This window comes from Sciurus carolinensis, chromosome 2 (assembly GCF_902686445.1).
Source record: "Sciurus carolinensis chromosome 2, mSciCar1.2, whole genome shotgun sequence".
Taxonomy (NCBI): Eukaryota; Metazoa; Chordata; class Mammalia; order Rodentia; family Sciuridae; genus Sciurus; species Sciurus carolinensis.
The window spans coordinates 187,105,111-187,124,250 of NC_062214.1; the positions used below are offsets into that span (position 1 = coordinate 187,105,111).

Here is a 19,140-nt window from a genome sequence, read left to right on the forward strand (position 1 = left end):
TAACTAATGTTCATATGGACTCAGGAATCAATATATGTAAACTTCTTAAAATGACATTTAAGAAAGAGTATAATGTACAATAGCAAAAATGGGACAACAATGACTGAGATTAGGGTCCCTGACTTCATTACTGTAGAATGCCTGGTGCCTGGGAGTGTTCCTGTGTAGGAGCACAAGATGCCTAACTGCTGTGGCAGTAGCCTCCCTGGGGAGGCTCTGTACAGGAGTCCTATCAGCTCTTACATTGATCTCAGGCACACAGCTCTTGGGCAGAAAGAAATTGTTTTGCTAGATAACCAGTGTTTCATCAGTTCCCTTCTCTAGTTCCTGCCCACCTTACAGTAACTTTGGACAGTGGACTTCTTTGAGAGCTACACGGAGTTCCTAACATTGCACTTTGCAGTTGTGGGAAAAAGTTATGTAGATGTTCTAGTCTCTGTAACTCTCCTGAAAACAAAGAATAATGCTTACATAGTCTTTAACCTAATAATAAGACATGTATAAATGTTGCTAACATAACTCTTTAGATCTGCATTTCCATCAGAGAACAGAGCTCCATCTGATCTCAGCTTAATCTTCAAAATCTGTGTTTATAAACCTTTATTTTCTAATACTCCTTTGACCCTCACTGAACTTGAAAATTTGGTCATGCTGGTCATGGCAAAAGGGGCAAAAATTAGCTTTAGGATTAGAACATTTTACTTAAGACTTGTGAAGAGCCCTGCCTTACCTGAGATAAGGCTCTGCCTCACCCTGCTACATATTAGAATGACTCCAAAGTAAGCCAGACTTTAACTCATTTAAAGTTGTGCTCAAAAGTTTAATGTTTGTTGTAAAGATTACTGTGATCTCAAACAGGGTATATAATGTAGAACTCAGCCAAAATTCAAGATAACTATTATACAAGCTGAATATGTTTTTACTCTTGCTAATTTCTTTTTTTTTATTATTATTATTGTATACAAATGGGATACATGTTGTTTCTCTATTTGTACATGGAGTCAAGGCATACCATTTGTGTAATCATACGTTTACATAGGGCAATGATGTTTGATTCATTATTTTTTTTCCCTTCCCCCCCACCCCTTACTCTTGCTAATTTCATTTTGTAAAATGGTTGCCTGTTACTGTTTTGCAGAAGGAGCTGCTTCCAGAACATACAACCTAGGTAACTTGTGATAATAGGCCATCACCTTCAAAACAGATAGTATGTGGTAGTACTTTAATAAAAGGGTAAATGACTGTAAAGTTATGGACATTAAAGTTAAAGCCCAGTACTCTTACTTTATGACTGGTGAGACTGGCTTGCTGGATGATTAAGATCAAACTTAGAAATTGGAAATAAATACAGAGGCCAAGAAAAAAAACAGTATCTTGCCCTCAAAGTCAGCCTGAACCCAGGGAATAAGAGGACTTCTCTAAGGAGCGCTGCAACTCTGGGTCACACAACCTCCTGATCAAGGAGATTGTTGAGACTAGAGGATGAAAATCACTCAGTGCATCTGCTGCAGAGGAGGGTCATGGAAAAAGGGAGACACCCCTAATGCTTTCAAGGAAAGCCACCTCATCAAGAAGACCCTGCCTAACCAATGGCACTGATGGAGCTAAGAAGCTGCTCTTAAGTTCTCTATGAGTGGCCCCTGTGGAAACTCAGCTGACTCTTTAACAAGACAGGAACCAGGTCAATTTGACCAGCTTGGTCTTGGACACCCAGCAAAACAGTTAAAACCAAAATATAGCCATTCTTGGGCATTTAAAAGAAATAATAGTTAAAAGTAACTTAAGATGTACACTTGTGTTAACCCACTAAAATTAAGAGTGGAAGCTACAAAAGAAAGATTCTTAGGCAAATGTGCCTGATAACTATCAAGGAAAACTGCCAGAGTCAGAAGATTTTAGTCAGTTTAAGGCCTACAGTCACAGGTAGGCTTTATCTATGTTTGCTAGTATGATTATCTAGCCCTAAGTAACAGAAATACAGAGATCTCTACTTAACACAGGCTATACCAATAAAGGGATATTGTATAAAAATCAGATGACATTAAGTAGCTTAACTATATTTTCTGGGGACCTCAATGACATTAAGAGTTAAATATTGTGTTTACATTCCTGATAACCTGGACAATGTTAAAGTCCCCGAATAAAGGCCTTGTCCCCTCCAGCCTTTGCTAGGCCTTGTTTTGGGAACAACTTCTCAGTTCTTCCACCCCCTGGTGAGGAATTATTGACTTCTGTCATCTTTATGATATTCATTAGCATGTTCCAGATTCCACAACATTTATATTGTATCAATCTCATTTCGGTACTCATGTCTTTTTGTTCTTCTCTCATAGAAGCACCCATCCCCAGATGCCTTTACAACCTGCTCTTCCCCAACCAAACTTCTACCTTGGACCACTCAGTTGACCCGATTTCTAAAAAGGGAACTCCAAACTGCTTGCCCCACGCTGCCCACTTCCAGCTCGAAGAAGCCAGATTGGTCATCGCCCATTTTCCCTACAGCAGTGAAGGAGTTCCTAGTATTAGAGGGGTAAATGAAGTCAGAATTGGGGACAGGCAGTTAGTATAGAAATATGGGATCGGGTCAAATTAAGGAAGTGAAGGCCATAAAGGCCATCTGCTTCTGGAAGTTGGAGACTGCCCCTGGAAGAATAAAATGTTAAGGATCTCCTAAGCTCATTAATTACCAAATTTACCTGCCTTTAAAGACTGTAAGCAAGGAGGTCTATGTGCAGCTCTGGGAGAAGAATGTTGGTTTTATGCTAATCATTCTGGAGTAGTGAGGGAATCCATGGCAAAAGTCAGAGAAGGACTAACAAACAGAAAGAAAGAATGGGAAGCTAGTCAGAGCTGGTTTGAATCCTGGTTCAATTTTTCCCCTTGGTTAACTACTGTGGTGTCCGCTACAGTGGGACCCCTAATATTGTTGTTACTAGCTTTAACTATAGGATCTTGTATAATCAATAAGTTAATTGCTTTTGTTAAAGATAGAATAAATACAGTACAGCTAATGGTGCTAAAGGCCCAATATCAGCCCATTAAGCAGCAAGAATTAAAACAATAGAGACCCAAGATTGGCTCTCTAAATGTTCTTGGAAAGGGGGGAATGTTGAGAGCAGGGTGGTATCTATGCTGCTAACACTGTCTCAAGGACAAACAGGACTGCTGGGCCCCTGTGCTTACCAAGGTTGTTAAGAGATATTTGTCCGAGGAATGTGCAGTTGCCTGGAGACCTTATCTGTCAAGGACGGGAGCGGGGCTTAGCACCGACTCATCTCCTGCATAGTTCACCCCTTCCCTCCTCCCTTCTTCCACTAGGACCGTTCAGTTCTGGCAGGACCCAATGAGAATCAAATAGATTGGCCGGACCCAACCAGAGGAGGACTAATGTTTAGCTGTTCAAATGTTAACCAATTAAAAGAACACTGTAAAACTGCTTGCCTTTCATTATAAAAACCCTGCTAACGAGGGCTCGGGGCCTCTCTTAGCGTCACCGGTTAAGGACGCAGAGGACCAGGCTCGAGCTTGCTAATAAATGACTCTTTGTTGCTTGCATTGATCGTGGTCTCTGGTGGTCTTTGTGGGGTCTCGAGCCTTTGGGCACAACAATCATCATCTTCTAAAGCCCTACATTTAAAGTAATCCATTAAACACTCTTAAAACACTTTTAAATGATCCCTATGAGTTATACATCAGACTTAGTCACCTGAATTTATTACATTAAGAATTCAAGCCAGTCATGGTAGTAAATGCCTATAATCCCAGTTACTTGGGAGGCTAAGATAGGAGGACCACAAGTCCTACGCCAGCCTGAGCAACTGACTGAGACTGTCTCAAAATTTAAAAATATTTTAAAAAGGGATGGGGCTGTAGCTCAATGGATTGTTTGCCTAGAATATGCAAGGCAGGGTCTAATCCCTAGGTAAAAAAAAAAATTCAAATGATCACATGATGTTGGACAGACATGCATAATAATTACAGACTAACAGGAAGTAAAAATAAGCTGTGATATATGAAAAAGAAATACCTCAGAACCATGATAAAATTCCAACTACCTTCTAAATGCTAAGTTTCTCAGCACAGACAAGAAAATTTAAAGGTAAAAACAAAAATGGAAATGAGAAAACTATCAATCTCTCTTTGATCCTACTGGTTTTTTAAGACTCCCATTAAATTATCAGAAAGACATTAATTAAATTCAATAGATGATTCTCCACAAAGAAAACATTTGGAAAGTTCCGGGAATGTAAGTGCCAAGACACATCCCTAACCTGATACTAAAGTTCAGGGTCTCCACACTCACACTCCGTTCTGAGAAAACTTACTCTTTACATCTGATGATGAGTGACCATTAGACATCTGGATGCACATCAGAGAAGCAGTGTTACCTCAGTCTCTGGAAACCATGAGAATGCTACCTCATCATCACAGAAGTGCAGAATGACAAACTTTATAACACAGATATTATGCATCGTAAAAATCTTGCTCCTCAACAAATCAAAAAGTTTACCTACAACACAGACCCATGCTGAGTCAATCCCTCGATAAAGAAGAGTTAATACCAAGATTGCCATTTTTTGGTCCTTGCTCATGTCGTCTCTGTGGCCAAAAGTGTGATATTTCCTTCCATTCCACACGGGTGGGCTGCAAGCTGTTTGCCTTCAGACAGAAAGCCACTGTGAGCCTGGAGACTGGTCCCAGCTCTTGTTGAGAAGGAGCACTCAAGGGAAACCTGAACAGCTGAGCTTATGACAGCGCCCGTGAGGCACAATCCTCACCTGAAGGCACCCAGCAAAGCCAGCCCAAAACTTCAAAAGAGCCCTCTGCCTCCTCAGTGGTAGCCAAAATGCCATCTGGCCTGAGCTCTGTGCCAGACCATGCTTCAGTCAAAGTTTCTATCTACAGGTCAAGAAAACAGCCTAGAAAGGTCATGCTGAGAGAAGAGATGGCTGAGCCTCAGCTAAGGGCCGGAATTCCAAGTCCTTGTCCACCCGTTTTCCCTGGCATTTTGGATGAAACAGTCTGCATGGCAGACCCCTCTACGCTAGAAGTGCTTTTCAGAGAGAGAAGCAGTTACTGAATGTCTATGAGCTGCACCACCCACAGCCCAGCTGTGAGCACGTGGCTACGGAGCACTGGGAAAGTGGCTAGCTGAACTGAGGTCAGCTGCAGGTCACAACACACACCGACTTTCAGGAAAAAGGAAAAGGAAAAAATGTAAAATAGCTTATTAATAATTTTTAAATACTGAGTATATGCTGATATGTTTTAATGTAAGAGTTTAAAATATACATTATTGAAGTAATTTCAACTGTTTCTTTTTACTTTTGGGGGGTACTAGGGATGGAATCCAGGGCCACTTTACCACTAAATGACATCCCTGGCCTTTTTTTTTTTTTTTTTTTTTTTATGTTTTATTTTGAGACAGGGTTTCACTAAGTTGCTTAGGGCCTCACCAAATTGCTGAGGCTTGCCTTCAACTTGTAATCCTCCTGCCTCAGCCTCTCAAGTCACTGGGATTACAAGCAAGCACCACTATACCTACCTTTTCATTGTGGCTACGAGAAGATCTGAAATCACACATGTAGCTTGTGTTGTATTTTTATCAGATAGCTCTGGGTTAGAACTTAAATCTGGAGTCATGCAGAATAACAGTTATACAAATGCTAGTTAATAATAATTTTGCAATATTCCTAAAAAGGCAAAAAGGATCTGTTCATCTGTATGTTGCCAAAGGAAAAGACTGTCTTAAATACATACTAGGAAGAATGGGAGGTGGAGGAGGGCACCAACAAGCTCATTTCCTCAGGAGCGACTTATTGGGAAAACTAAAACCTCCTTCCTCTGGAAACTCCCAGTCGTCAGAGCACTGTGGACTGAAGGAAGGGGGTGCTGAGTACTTTGCAGCCTTAGAGACAGTGTACTCTCCCATGGAATCTACTTAATGTGCTTTTGACATCCTGATGTTTTTACCATGTTCTTAAGCCACTGATAAACAGGTTATATGATATACAAATGGCCATGAAGATGCTGAAACTCCAGAAGAAAACAGCATACACATCTTCAGGAGGAGACGCCTTACCTGGGTTGACGACCACCCAGCCACCCCGCTCTTGCTGGTGCATCCACGCCCGCCAGCCTCGGGCGCCTTTCTCCCCAGGCCGGGGTTCTCCACTGTCCCAGAAGGGCTCAAAGAATTCCACCTGTTTCGGTTTGAAAAAAACGTAAGTTAGGCCTACCATGGACAAAACTGCTGAGTCACTGGGCAAAGTAAGTGCTGGTGGGCATACAGGGCACAATAGGATTCCTAAAGCCACGTATGGCTGCCAGAGTTTGAAGTCAACCCATGGAACATGCCAAAACAAAAACATAATCATCTAGTGTGGTAGGCAGCCTCTGAGACACCCCAACCCGCCTCAGTGTGCACACTCTTAAGTACAGGCTGGAGCAGCGACTTAAATCAAAATGGGCAAGGGTGAAGGGATGACACTTCCAAGATTAGGTTACAAAAAAGACTGGCCAAGGTCTGGTGACAAGGGCCTGCAGCTGGGTAGGAGACAAGTAGTTTCCCAGTTCTGCTCCTTGGGGGCTTTGCCTGTACCTCTAATGCCACTGGATCCCCTGACAGATACCTGAAGTCACTCTGCTTTCAGGACCTTTTCAGGGGAAGGGAATTCAAAATTCCAATGACCATGAGCTCTTGAGGGGAACGACATCTTAGGTAACTCTATCCCTAACACCTGGCACAGAGCTCAACACACAGTAGGGACAATAAACACTTGCTGGCACAGATGCAGAAGGGAAGCATGCTGAGAAAAAAAATGGCCTGCATTTTATCCAGGCCCCATGAGTCCCTGCTCCTTTCAGTGGGCGTGAGGTCTGCAGTGTGTGGAAACCAGCTCATTGGCAATGAATAATTCCCCATGGAACAGAATGTGAACGCAGCTCAGAGCAGGAACACGGTCATGTTATCAACTGGCAACAGGACTTTAAAACTGAGCCAACAACCTACTCCCATGAAGCTCTCTTAAGAAACCTTTTAAAGAACAAGCATGCTTCCAGGGGGCACAGCACAGACCAGAGTCACAGGGTTATGCAGCCTGAGCCGTGTCATGCAGCACACTTGGAGGAACGTGGGTCTCTAGGACAGACAAGAAGGGCAGGACAGAGTGAGCCTGCTGACATGGGCCCTGCACTCCCGGTACGTGACAGAAAAGGGACTGGGAAATCCACACTCTCTATATATTTGCTATCGTGAGAGTGGGAGAAGAAAGTGCACTCAAGAAAAGAGATTTTTTTTTCAGTTGTGTGATAAACAGTTATAATCAATTTGTTTATTTCACAGACTGTTTTATTACATAAACTGTTAATGTGCTTACAGTAACAGTGTCTCAGTTATAGAAAATGGAACACTGTTAAATAAGTTTCATTTCTAAGTTGTCACATAAATGCTCTGGAAACACACACCTTTAGTACTTAAAACCTCATGACTGAGGCTCCTGATCCCTGGACACCTAAGAGCAGCTGAGCAGTGGTCCCCTTGTGTCACAGTAGTTGGTGGCGCTCTCCTCCCGTGGTACCTGCTCTCCTCACAGAGAGTCTCAGCAGAGGGACATGGATGAGAGGGCTTTAGATCCCGACCCACAGTGCCCTTAGGATCAGCTAAGAAGAGCGCAGTATATTCTTAAACTACCAAAGCATATCTTTATCTGGTCTATTAATAATCCATTACAACAATATTAACTGGTAATTCTTTAACCCAACTTTGTCTAGAGGTAACAACTTTATAAAAACGGCTTTTACTGGCAATTCATGAAACTTCCACAGGAGGGAGACCTGAGTCTCATAAGACAGACTGTTGAAGGGTCACCATAAATTCAGATACCCTATCCATCACCTCCTGGACTCTCTCCAGAACAAAAAACGCTTTTCTTCAGTGGGAAAAGGGAACCAAGAGGTTTTCTTGTCTGTATGCCTCCATGAGAAGCTGCTTCCATTTCTTCACATAACACATTGGCAATGCTCACTGGTCAACTCTAAGATGGGCTCCTTCTCAGGGGGACTGCTGCTGACGGTGTGCCTGTGTGTGATTCCATTTGCAACTCAAGCAAACACTGAAGGCAGTGGGAAGGCCAACTGGCCAGCAACACAAGACCCAGAGTGGGACACAGGAGAGTGACAAGACTTGCTACTGCAGCCTGACTGATAGGGTGACCTGCCATTAAAGAGGGTCACAATGGGGAAGAAAGGACAGCAGCTTGTCTCTGTCCCTATTCCTACTTACACTGAGGAATTTTCCTTGGCTCAATAGAGTATTTCTGAGAAAGAGGACTGATCATACAAGCAGAGACTGGTACCTGTGCTTTAGTAGGCAGATCTTTCACACTGTCAGGTTTGAAGAAAGTGAAGTCAACCATGGCCTGGAACAAAGATATGGCCTTCTCCGAGTGGCCAGCCTGCCGCAGAAAGTGGCACTGCTGAAGAAAGAGTGCTGCAGAAAGGAGAAGAAAGGGAGAGAATCACCTGCTGACGCTACGGAGGGAAAGAGCAGGACGCTCCAAACATGCGACTCAACACCAAGAACACCTTCTGCCACAGACTCCTGGCAGCATTTCCAAAGCCGTCGCACACACGTCCTGATTTAAAAGGACTGAGAGCAGGACTGTGATCCAAGTATGATCTTGCTGACTTTTCTATGTAACCACCAGAGAATACAAATATGATAAAACTACATATGGTACCTAAAAATACGTCAAGAGGTTGATCTGAATGTTGGCTGTCAAATACTCAACACTATTACAAGAAAAACTGTAGGAAGAGGATGACAAGGATTTTTTATCAGAAAGCAAAAATCTGTACCCCACTGATCACTAGATGGCATTGTTCCCCAGCAATTTTCATCAAGGGATCAGAGTCCACTGTGAACAAATCAAGGTTCCATGCTTGAAATTTTCAGTTCATCTTAATTGTGGTATAATTCCATTTACTAAATAACATCAAGCTATTTAAGCATTAATATCACAATAATTTCAAATATAAAACTTTTAAAAAATATTCCATGAAATTCATTTATTTTATTTTTTGGTACTGGGGAGCAAACCTAGGGCCTCATACATGCTAAGCATGCACTCCCAACACCTCCAGCCCCAAATATGAGATTCTTAATGTTAGAATGGTAAATGCTCATAATTTCTAGAGCACTATATTTGTATTAGATGCTAACAGCAATAACAACCAGAGAGTCAATCAAATATATGTCTGTTAGGTGCCACACATTGAGTTGGACTAACCACATATTATCATTATCTCATTAATGTGTACAATAGTCCTGTAAAGTAGATGTTAAACTATTGCTCCTGATGGGGAAACTGGAACTCAAACAGGTAAAGGAATATATGCCCAAAGTCATGCCAGAGCCAATGAAGACAAATTCCATATTCAAACTGAAGAGTGACATTCTCCAGCTCCTGCATAACATGCTGCCTCTTGTATCTCATTACTGCCAAAATCTATATTCTAAGCTCCTTTGGAACACACCCAAAACACTAACAACATAATAATATCAATAACATCTACATAGTCAGTAGGGCATCTTATGTACATTATTCCCAGAGACCTATAAATAGGGGTCGTAACAGGTAAGACTATTTTTGGTCAAAGCAATTAAAAGACTGTTTATGGACTAATAAGTACAAAGTTGGAACTTCTTGTCCAGTGATATTTTCCCAACTACTGATTCTAAACAGCCCCCACCACAACCCAGACAGCTGGAAGAGAATCTTATAATCAACCAGAGTCATAACATTTTTAAGAAATCACTTCTGACAATTTAGACTTTTCTAAAATAAACCAAAAATAAGTCCTTTTTTCCAACTCCTCCCACACAACTGGATTCGGTATCTTCTTACCAAACATGGCTTCTTCTATGCCAGGCAATGCAGGGTGAGATAAGATGCTGCCATCCTTAACAGCAGACAGAGTGCTCAAGCACTTTCCGTAAAGACTGTGAATTTTTGATATTGAAAAAGTGCTAAACTGACTCTGGCAAAACAAAAGGTATTTCTGCCAAAGGACTGTATTATTGGGATGTAAAAAGATCAGTTTCTGCCACTCTTTGACCAGCGCGGCAGGTTCCCAGAACTCCGCACAGAGCTTCAGCTTGGCGAGCTTGAGATCGATGCTGCTCTGGTTGCTCTCAATGGCCCGCTCCAGGATGGCAAGCTTCTTCTCCAGGATGAGCTTCAGGGACTTCTTTCTCTTCTCCTGCTCTCCTTCCTCCATAGCATACAGGCCAGGACTCCTCATGACCTCATCCTCAATGACAAAAACACCAATTTACTAGAGCAATGAGGGGGGACCTCCAGTGTGTCGACAGTGCCTGGGTAGAATAACGACCCCCACCGGGTTTCTACTTTGTTGAAAACCACTTATTCATCATAATGCCTTTCCGTGAAAACTCGCTTCTTAGGATGCCTGTGTCACCTACCACAGCAGGAGTGGTCTCTTTACTTCAACAGACGACCTGCCTCCTCTGCCACTTCCAACTTACAGTAAGTGTTAACAACTGGCATATTGTGCCTGGAAAACCTTCTCTGAAGAGTCAGTCTTACCAATAAAACAGCCAAACCCAGGAGAGTACCTAATGATGGTGTGTGGTTCCAAGCGAAGGCAGAGACAAGAGCCCTAGCCCTGAAGGACATATAAGGCGAGCACACACTCCAGCTAGCTAACATCCTGAGCAGCCCTGTTCGTTCCCAGCTCTGTGGTTTGGCCTTCAGACATGCCTCCCGCCGCCTGGTGAATATCTACTCCTCTCAAGATTCTCTTCCTGCCTGAGCCGCGGAGGTGGCTTGGTGGAAAAGCACTTGCTCAGCACATGGGGGGCCCTTATTTGATCCCTAGCACCACAAAAGAAAGACAGAAAAAGAGAGAAGGATGCTGTTCCAATTGCACCTTCCTGTGGGAGCCTTTCTTCCTCCCCAGTGTCAAGTGACTCTGTCCCCACAGAGCACATGGCAGCACTGACTACCCAGCTGCACCGCTTCTTCTCATCGGGCAGCCACATGGGCTCTGGGCAAGTGCAGGGCAAGGGCCAGGTCCTAACAATCTTTACCTGCTTGGTGCCAGGCATCCTCATGGCAGCTCAAAAAGGGCTGCAGATAAACAGGTCTGCCCAACTTCAGAAATGTCATTCCAAGGTATGAGAGCCAGGACAGGGACACTCACCTGAAAAGCCACAAATGCCATCCACAGCTGAGTATCCCGAGGGTTCTCCCGAACCTTCCTATTAAACTCCTCCACCTTTGCCTTGAGAAGAGCATTTTCTCTGTCCTGCTGTGAGTCTGGTTGCTTTGATTCTTGCTCTGAAGGGCCCTGTCCTTGTAACCACTGTGTGGTTGACGGATCATAAATCCCCAGAGGATTCAACCAGGTGGTAACAGGAGAAGCCACCTCATCCAAGTCCTTCACGGGGATAAACAGCACTGGCTCTGCAGAGGGAGGTTCTGCTTTACTGCTGACGGCAACTCCATCAATGCTCATCAACCCCACACTCTTCTTTGTAAAATAGCGCTCAACGTGCTTGTGCGCATGCTTCTTTGTTGAGGAAGCCCCTTCCCAAGATATGCACTGCTTCTTTGGGTTAATGCCCAGGCAGGAGTCTCCTTTCCTCTTGTATCTTTTAATTGAAAAAGAAAAAAGTTACTGAGGGAACATGTGTGCTACCTCCAAGAGCCTGAAAGCTACTAGACCTTTAAACTCTTGTAAGTTCACTCATCTATCCAAATTTACTTTACTTCAAATTGCTTGTCTTTAGAGTCATGAAAGAATTAGCAATCAGCATTTTCTGCCAGGTCTGACTTCTTCCTCTAACACGTCAACCCTTTGTTAACATCACCATGGTTTAAGATCATGCCTGTCTTCTAGATTTTAGTAATTTAGATTTTTCTGGAGCTTTGTGGTTAAAGTACTGTCCCATTCATTATATCACTTGATCATCACAGTCACACATAACAGGCAAGGCAGAAATCATCATCCCCTCTTTTACAATGTTCCTAAGAAGCACACTGAGAGCTGGGAACCTAGGTCATCTGTCTCCTAGATCAGTCCCATTTTCTCAATATTGTCCTGTGTCGGTACTTAAGAAGGTAACACATAGGTCTAAGATTCTTTTTTTAGTCTTGAAACAAAGTATGTCAAATGAAATTACATTTGGCTATTTTCTACTTTAGAGGAAAAGAGACTAGGTTCTAAAATGCTTTTATGGAACACGTAGGCGTCCCCAGAGTTACCAGCACATGACTACTGAATATACACACAGGCAAAAACTAAAGAAAATTTTGTACTTTTCGGTATATAGTTAGCAAACAACCCAATTAAAAACTGAGCAAAAGCAAGGCACAGTGGTGCACACCTGTAATCCCAGCAAATTGGGAGGTTGAGGCAAGAGGATCATAAGTTTGAGTCCAGCCTCAGCAACTTAGCAAGACCCTGTCTCAAAAGGTCTGGGGATGTAGCCCAGTGGGAAAGCACACCTAGGTTCAATATCTAGCACCAAAAATAAATAATAATTTCAAACACACTTTTAAAAAAATAAAAACTGAGCAAAAGATATGAACTAAAATTTCACACAAGGCAAGTAGCCAATAAGTGCCCAAGAAAAAGTACATTATTATTCACTGAGGAAGTCCTAATTAAAACCACAAGGAGGGAGCTGGGCTTGTGGCTCAGTGGCAAAGCGCTTGCACAGCATGTGTGAGGCACTGGGTTCCATCCTCAGCACCACATAAAATAAATAAATAAAACAAAGGTATTATGTCCATCTACAACTAAAAAAAAATTAAAACCCCAGGAGGTACATATACCACAGGTCCCTTAGAACAGCTGCAATTTACAAACTGATAATACCAAACACTGGTTACAATCACTTTGGGAAAAGGCTGCACCTCTAAACACCATAGTCAGATTAAGTTTTCATCCTCTTAGTACTTTTAACATAAGACTTTGGGGATTAAACTCCTGCAAGAGTTCAGAGCAACAAACCATATTCAAACCATAGCACTATCTGTGCCTTGGTTTCCTCATCTGTAAAATGGGAATAATAGTAGTACCTTTGTCATAGAATTACTAGGATAGTCAAAAAATTTTATAGATGTAAATGTGTTAGAAGAATGTCTGTCACATACCAAGGGACAGGTAAGCTTGAATTATTCTTATTATTTTATAAAATTTGGCTCCTAGATACAAGCCAAATATTTTGTCTGTACAGCCAAAGAAACCATCTATTCAAAATGGAGAAAAAACTGACCAAGCTGAACTTCACTGACAGACAGTGTATCAGTCCTAAGGAATTTTCCACAGGTGATGACTTTATAACCCAACCTGTCTTTCATAATCCTCCAACACATACCATGCCACAGTTGGGGTGCACATACTTGTAGAAGATGTCTTTCTTTTGAGACAAATTTGATTTCCTGGAACTTCCTTTCTGTCCTGGTTCTGCCTCCCTGAGTCATAATACTGTCAATCTACTTTCCAAAGGACAGCTCAACAAAGACAATGATCATGTCCCTACTATAAGCCAAATATCCACCCCCTTCATCTAGTGCCGACAACACGTAGCTAGTCAAACCCTAAGTAACTGCTCACCATCTGCCAGATGCTCTGGTTTGTCAGTGTTCCTTTTCAAGTGTAACAGAAATACAGTATCCAACACAATAGTCCCACTGTCCTCTGACCAGTTTAGGGTGCTGAGGGATCAAAATCTTCCTCGACCCCATCACTAACAGCTTTACAGCTATTAATCCAGGTAAGACTGCCTCACTCAAAACTCCTGAGTTACTAGGAAATCAACAATGCCTTAACTCTTTCAACAGTACTATTTGTAATTTAGAGGAATAGGATCGTGTCTCATTACTCTTCCTAAGGCCTATGCCACTCATTAGCAAAACCTCAAGAGCCACTCTTCAGAATGTTTTCTTCTTTTTTCAATCTATAATAAATAATAACCCTTTATAAGTGCATACCAATTTCCAATTCCATATCAAATATCTCTGATCTTGAGTGCAAGACAGGACAGAAATTGTACTTCCCATTTACAAACAAAGAAGAGGGGGCTCAGAAAGAGAGGCAACTTGCCTGGGATTATGCCGCTAGTAAAGAGCAGTTAGAATGAGCACGTGGGTCCTGTTTCCAACTGCAGAAGCACCTTTCACAAAGCTCTCTCACACTGCTTGGTTCAAATCCCAGCCCTGCTGCTCCATGGCTGCCTAATTTTGAGCACTTACTTAACTTCTCTGAGATTCTCCTCCTTCAGGAGCAGCCATGAGCAGACAAAATGACATTAAGTGGAATGAGCGCAGGACCATGGCACACACCTCCTGCCCAGTTATATCTGCTGGCTTCCCCATCATTTATTGGGTACCCACCATATCTGTTGGCACTCCCCGTTGGGGCATGGAAGACCAAACAACATTAAAATAATGCAGAAGTATATGCATACTTTTTAAACACGACACTCATTTATTCTGTCGTAAGGTTTTGGTCAACAGTATGTACATTAAATACGTACTGACACCCAAATTATACAACTGATCACAAAGCTGGAATTGTTTATGTGTTGACATATGTCAGGCTGAATGGAAAATGATTAAAATTTGGAGGTACAGTAAGGTACTAGAAACTGAAATTTGGCCTATAAAGAATAACCATCTCCCAAATCTCTTGGCCTTATATTCTATGATTCTCTAACTCCAAATTGCATTTCTTACAACAGTGTTTAGGAATAGAGATAGTATATTATTGTTCCTTATGTTCCCACATTTCCTACAAAATACTGTCAAATAGCTGTTATCTTGAGAACAGGTCTCAATAAGTTGCCCCGGCTGGCCTTAAACTCACAATCCTCACAACTCAGCCTCTGAGTAGCTGGGATTACAGGCATGAGCCTCCCAGCCCGGTTTACTCAAATATTTTTGATTGACAGATTATAGGGGAAAAGTTCAAACTTATTACTGAAGCAAATATCACCTATTTTTATGATCTGGTGGTGTATGCTAGAAATAATTTGAGAAAAAGTCATTACCATTAAAAGTCTTTGAAATGGCATAGGCTTCTGCCACTTTTTCAAATGGCACATAGATGAGACCAAATGGTTTCCATATACTCTGTCACAACTGATTATTATAGGTATTTTTAGATTTATTCACTCAACGAACATTTGCTGAACACCAACTTTGCCAGGCACTATGCAAAGCAAAAGGGACAAATAAGATTAACCTGACCTGACCTCAAGGTTTCAATTTAGAATATGAAGTGTCACATGATCCTCAAAGACTTAACAATGGATAAAACCCACCACCACCTACAAGAGAGAGGCAAACAGTCTGAGACAGCCCAGAGGGGAAAGAACTCATTTCCAATGGCAAAAGAAAGGGACTAACATCATGGATACCTTGCTATATCCCCTCGGTAGAGAGACTTATACTCCCAGTTTGCAGGATCTGGTTTCTTATCTGTTCTGAAGGTCTCTCCTGTCAGAGTCTGAATGTCCTCAAGCCAGACAGAGTGATATCCAGCATCAGCGGCAGCATTATTTCCTTGACTGTGGGAAGAAAAGGAAGAGGCACTTCATAGGTCTTCCAGTGACACATTTGACATTTTCAGAAATAAGGAAGTTAAAACCTTTCAAACCCCACCAGGCATTCAACATACCTAAGTACATAAAATTGAAAAGAGCTTAAAAAATAAAACAAAACCTTCCACCACTAAGTGACAAGAAAAGTCATCACCTCAAAAATTAACCTAAGAGATAATGGATGTTCTTTTTAAGTAGTTCATTTACGTGGCTATAACTGGAATTTCAAGTATGTTCATAAACAAAATTTTTTCCTAAAAAATAATCCTGCTCTGAGGCATTTAGATATTAGGCAGAGGGAATGATGCCACACATTTAAAGGTGACAACCACTGACATTACAGTGAGCTGCCCTCACTTCGCCTCATCAATATCAAAGTACTCAAATACTTTATTCCAAACAGATAGTTTTTAAAAAAGGGGAAAAAAGCCATCATTTAGAATTGTTCAGTCTCCATGTTACTCAGGAGTGGTCCCAGTCTTGTTTCTATAATCCTAACTATACCATGCTATATACCATGTTTTGCCTGTATCTCTGGACCTCCCATGGAAAGGGCAGAGTCATGCAGACGCCCTGGAAGTCAGGACCCTTATGTATCTCTCTGAACCAAGTGGTGGGCTGGCAGACTCTCGACTGAGATACAAATGAGTGAAACTGCTTCCCAAGGAGTTACGTAAGAGGCAGGGAAGGGGTTTCTGGCACCCTAACATTTTCCTCCCTCTAAAGAAAATCAGTTCATAGTGCATCTGACACAGGAGTCACCAAAGTAGTCAAAACAGCCATTAACTGCTGTTCCATCTTTGCTTTTTAGCTCTGCCCAAATGCAAATAAGAATTCTGAAGGCTTCTAAATCATTCTTGACAGGGAATACAAAGGGAATGGCATTTCAGGGATACAAAGCAGACACTCAATAAATACTTGTTGAAAGATAATGCTAAAATATATGGTGACCTGAATGTTGAATGATAATACCATGATATGGAGACAACTGTGGAGGGTTTTCTGACTACAAAAACCATAAGGGGCAGTGAAAGGAAGGAGAGCCTACTGGAAAGAGACTGATGCATTCCAGAAATAAAAGGAAAGCCAAATGTGGGGAGGAGGGAGGAATAGCCAGCTGCAGCCCAGTTCCAGGACATAAAGAAGCCCTCATCTTTTCCCTAGCAGCCACAGCGGCAGGAGGCAGGACACCCTCTAAACTGCACACAAGTAGAGGTAGCCTCCCCTTTAAGGTGAAGAAAAGTTCATCCCAGGAAATGAAGGTCAATTAGTAGCTTCAGCCTCAGGGGAAACTGTCCCTAGATCCCCTGAAGTGGAACCCCACATGGCATGCTACCCTCCATGAACCCACTTCCGTGACATCACGGAAAGACATTCACAACTAATCTTAGCCCTTATCTATGTGGAAACAAACAGTTCTTCCAGGTCAAACTTCCCAGGAAGACACCACAGAATTTAATCACAAAAAAGCAAAAGAGAAGGATAAAAACAATCTATTTTGATCTCAGGTCATTCCACAAAATGACAAACTTAAAAATGCTATCTGAATCATAAAACCACAAAGAGGCTGTGAAGATCCTCTCTGCCACCGTAAGCACAGGACAAAATGAACAGTCTTTCAAGTTCTCATGGTCGTCCCTGTGTTAGTTTCAGGAAATCGTCTAACACTTTCCTCAGTGCTAAAAAAGGACAAGTATGTTTCAGAAACTACCACAACTTAAAGCAGCTTGCTTTGGAAATATACACAAAAGCATGAACACAGGCCAGGGGGTACAGCTCAGTGGAAGAGCACTTGCCTAGCATGCTCAAGAACCTGGGCTCAAGACACTCATTCACACAGCAATGACACATTGTGGCAGGCCCCACTAAGCACTGGAGGATGTGGCAATAAGCTGCATCCCTCCTGAATTCAGTTTGCAATTCAGAACCTTTTGCTGAACTCCTCCATTTTTTCCTCCTGAGAGCAAGCACGGGTTACAGGTATAGCACCTGAGACACACAGGGCTAAATAAATCTGGCTCCTCTGAGTCACAGAGGCAGGCAGTGCTCTTCACCACTAGTCTGATGACGCTTCTCCAGGATCCCAGAGGGCTGCAGTGTTTGCCTCTCTAATGGAAATACTCAGGCCAGCTCCACACTGGCTCCAGCAAAGAACTCTCACTGGTACCAACAGGACTTCCAAGCACACAACAAAAGCAAATAATCCCTGAGGGTTGCAAAAATCACAATGGCACCATATTTTAAAGTATGCCCTAAAGAGCTACTTAAAATTTTCTTCTAGGCTGTAGGAACTAAGAAAAGGCAAAAGTCACATGAGTTATAATTTAGTAGTTTCAGCATATACTACCTGTTCCATCTCACATACCTTTCTATGCAGAAGGATGTTCAACTACACAAAGAGGAAGAGCTATACTGAGTTCCTATGCTGTGGCCCTTTTGTGGAATGATGTGAGCAACTGGTTCAAGGCAGATGGCAGAGTGAGACATAGGGAGAACTAAGTCACCAGAGAAAGGAAATACTGTGGTCACAAGCTATTCTACACCTTTAACACAGTATTTCTAAATAAACGTGAAATAAGAAAAGGAGAGGGACAAAAAGCAATTATTTAAGAGTTATATTAACTGAAAAAAGAGAGTGAGACAGAGAGAAAGTATGTATGGGAGTAAATGAACAAAAGATATAGCAAGGTTTACTAAGAAGTAAGAGGCTTCTGTTATTTTCTTAGTGTGGAAGCAACAGCCCTCAGTGATGGAATCCTTCACTCTGTAGTGCAGCGACACATGAGCCTGCCAAGTGGCACATGAACCACTTTTGAGAAAGCCCAAGTCAGATTTTGACATAATCATTACTGTATTTCTCAAATAAAATAATACCCCTAAATTTTTATGACAGTTTTTCTTTTGCTTTTAAGCTGATCTTTTTTGTGTGTGTGTGGTGCTAGGAATTGAACCCAGGGCCTTGTGCTTGCAAGGCAAGCACTCTACCAACTGAGCTATATCCCCAGCCCTTAAGCTGATCTTTTGAGTGACTGGCTAATCATTCAAATGCCTAACTTATGGCAACGATCAAGAAAGAAGCGGGCTAGGGAGATAGCTCAGTCGGTAGAGTGCTCTCCCCAGCACTGCAAAAATAAATAAATAATAAGTAAATAAATAAATAAAGTGCTACAGTATCTGAGCATAACAACGCACCTGGGTTTCTCAGCTTGCTTCTGACTGCCTCTGATGCTCCTTGAGGATTGGTCCTTTCCTGAATCAGAGTCTGGCTCAGATTCACTGCTGCTCGACTGCCTGTGCTTCCTCTTGGTTTTCTTGTGGTGCTGATGCTTCCTTTTCTTCTTTTTCTCCTTCTTCTTTCTCCTGCTTGTCTGTGTGAGCTTTTGGCTAGCATCACTTTCATCTGAAGGCTCTGATTTCAGAGGACTCCTTTTTGAGAAAATCAACTTAAAATTATTTTCAAGAGAAATAGGAAAAATAATATATAAATAAGAAAATAATGTAAGTAA

At 42.1% G+C, this 19,140-nt stretch overlaps 1 protein-coding gene across 3 annotated transcripts in view; it reads right to left on the reverse strand.

The window, feature by feature from the left end:
- Positions 1–19,140, reverse strand: part of Nrde2 (NRDE-2, necessary for RNA interference, domain containing) — a 59,458-nt gene that overhangs the window by 28,680 nt on the left and 11,638 nt on the right. For all 3 annotated transcript variants that reach the window (XR_007107270.1, XM_047541708.1, XM_047541709.1), the window contains exons 3-8: positions 18,827–19,060; positions 15,452–15,601; positions 11,227–11,677; positions 9,909–10,314; positions 8,358–8,491; positions 6,083–6,203 (exon numbers count right to left, since the gene is read on the reverse strand). Coding sequence is in view for 2 of the 3 variants with exons in the window: in XM_047541708.1 (XP_047397664.1) it covers positions 6,083–6,203; positions 8,358–8,491; positions 9,909–10,314; positions 11,227–11,677; positions 15,452–15,601; positions 18,827–19,060 (1,496 nt within the window). In the remaining variant the exon portion in view is untranslated. The remainder of the gene's footprint in view (positions 1–6,082; positions 6,204–8,357; positions 8,492–9,908; positions 10,315–11,226; positions 11,678–15,451; positions 15,602–18,826; positions 19,061–19,140) is intronic.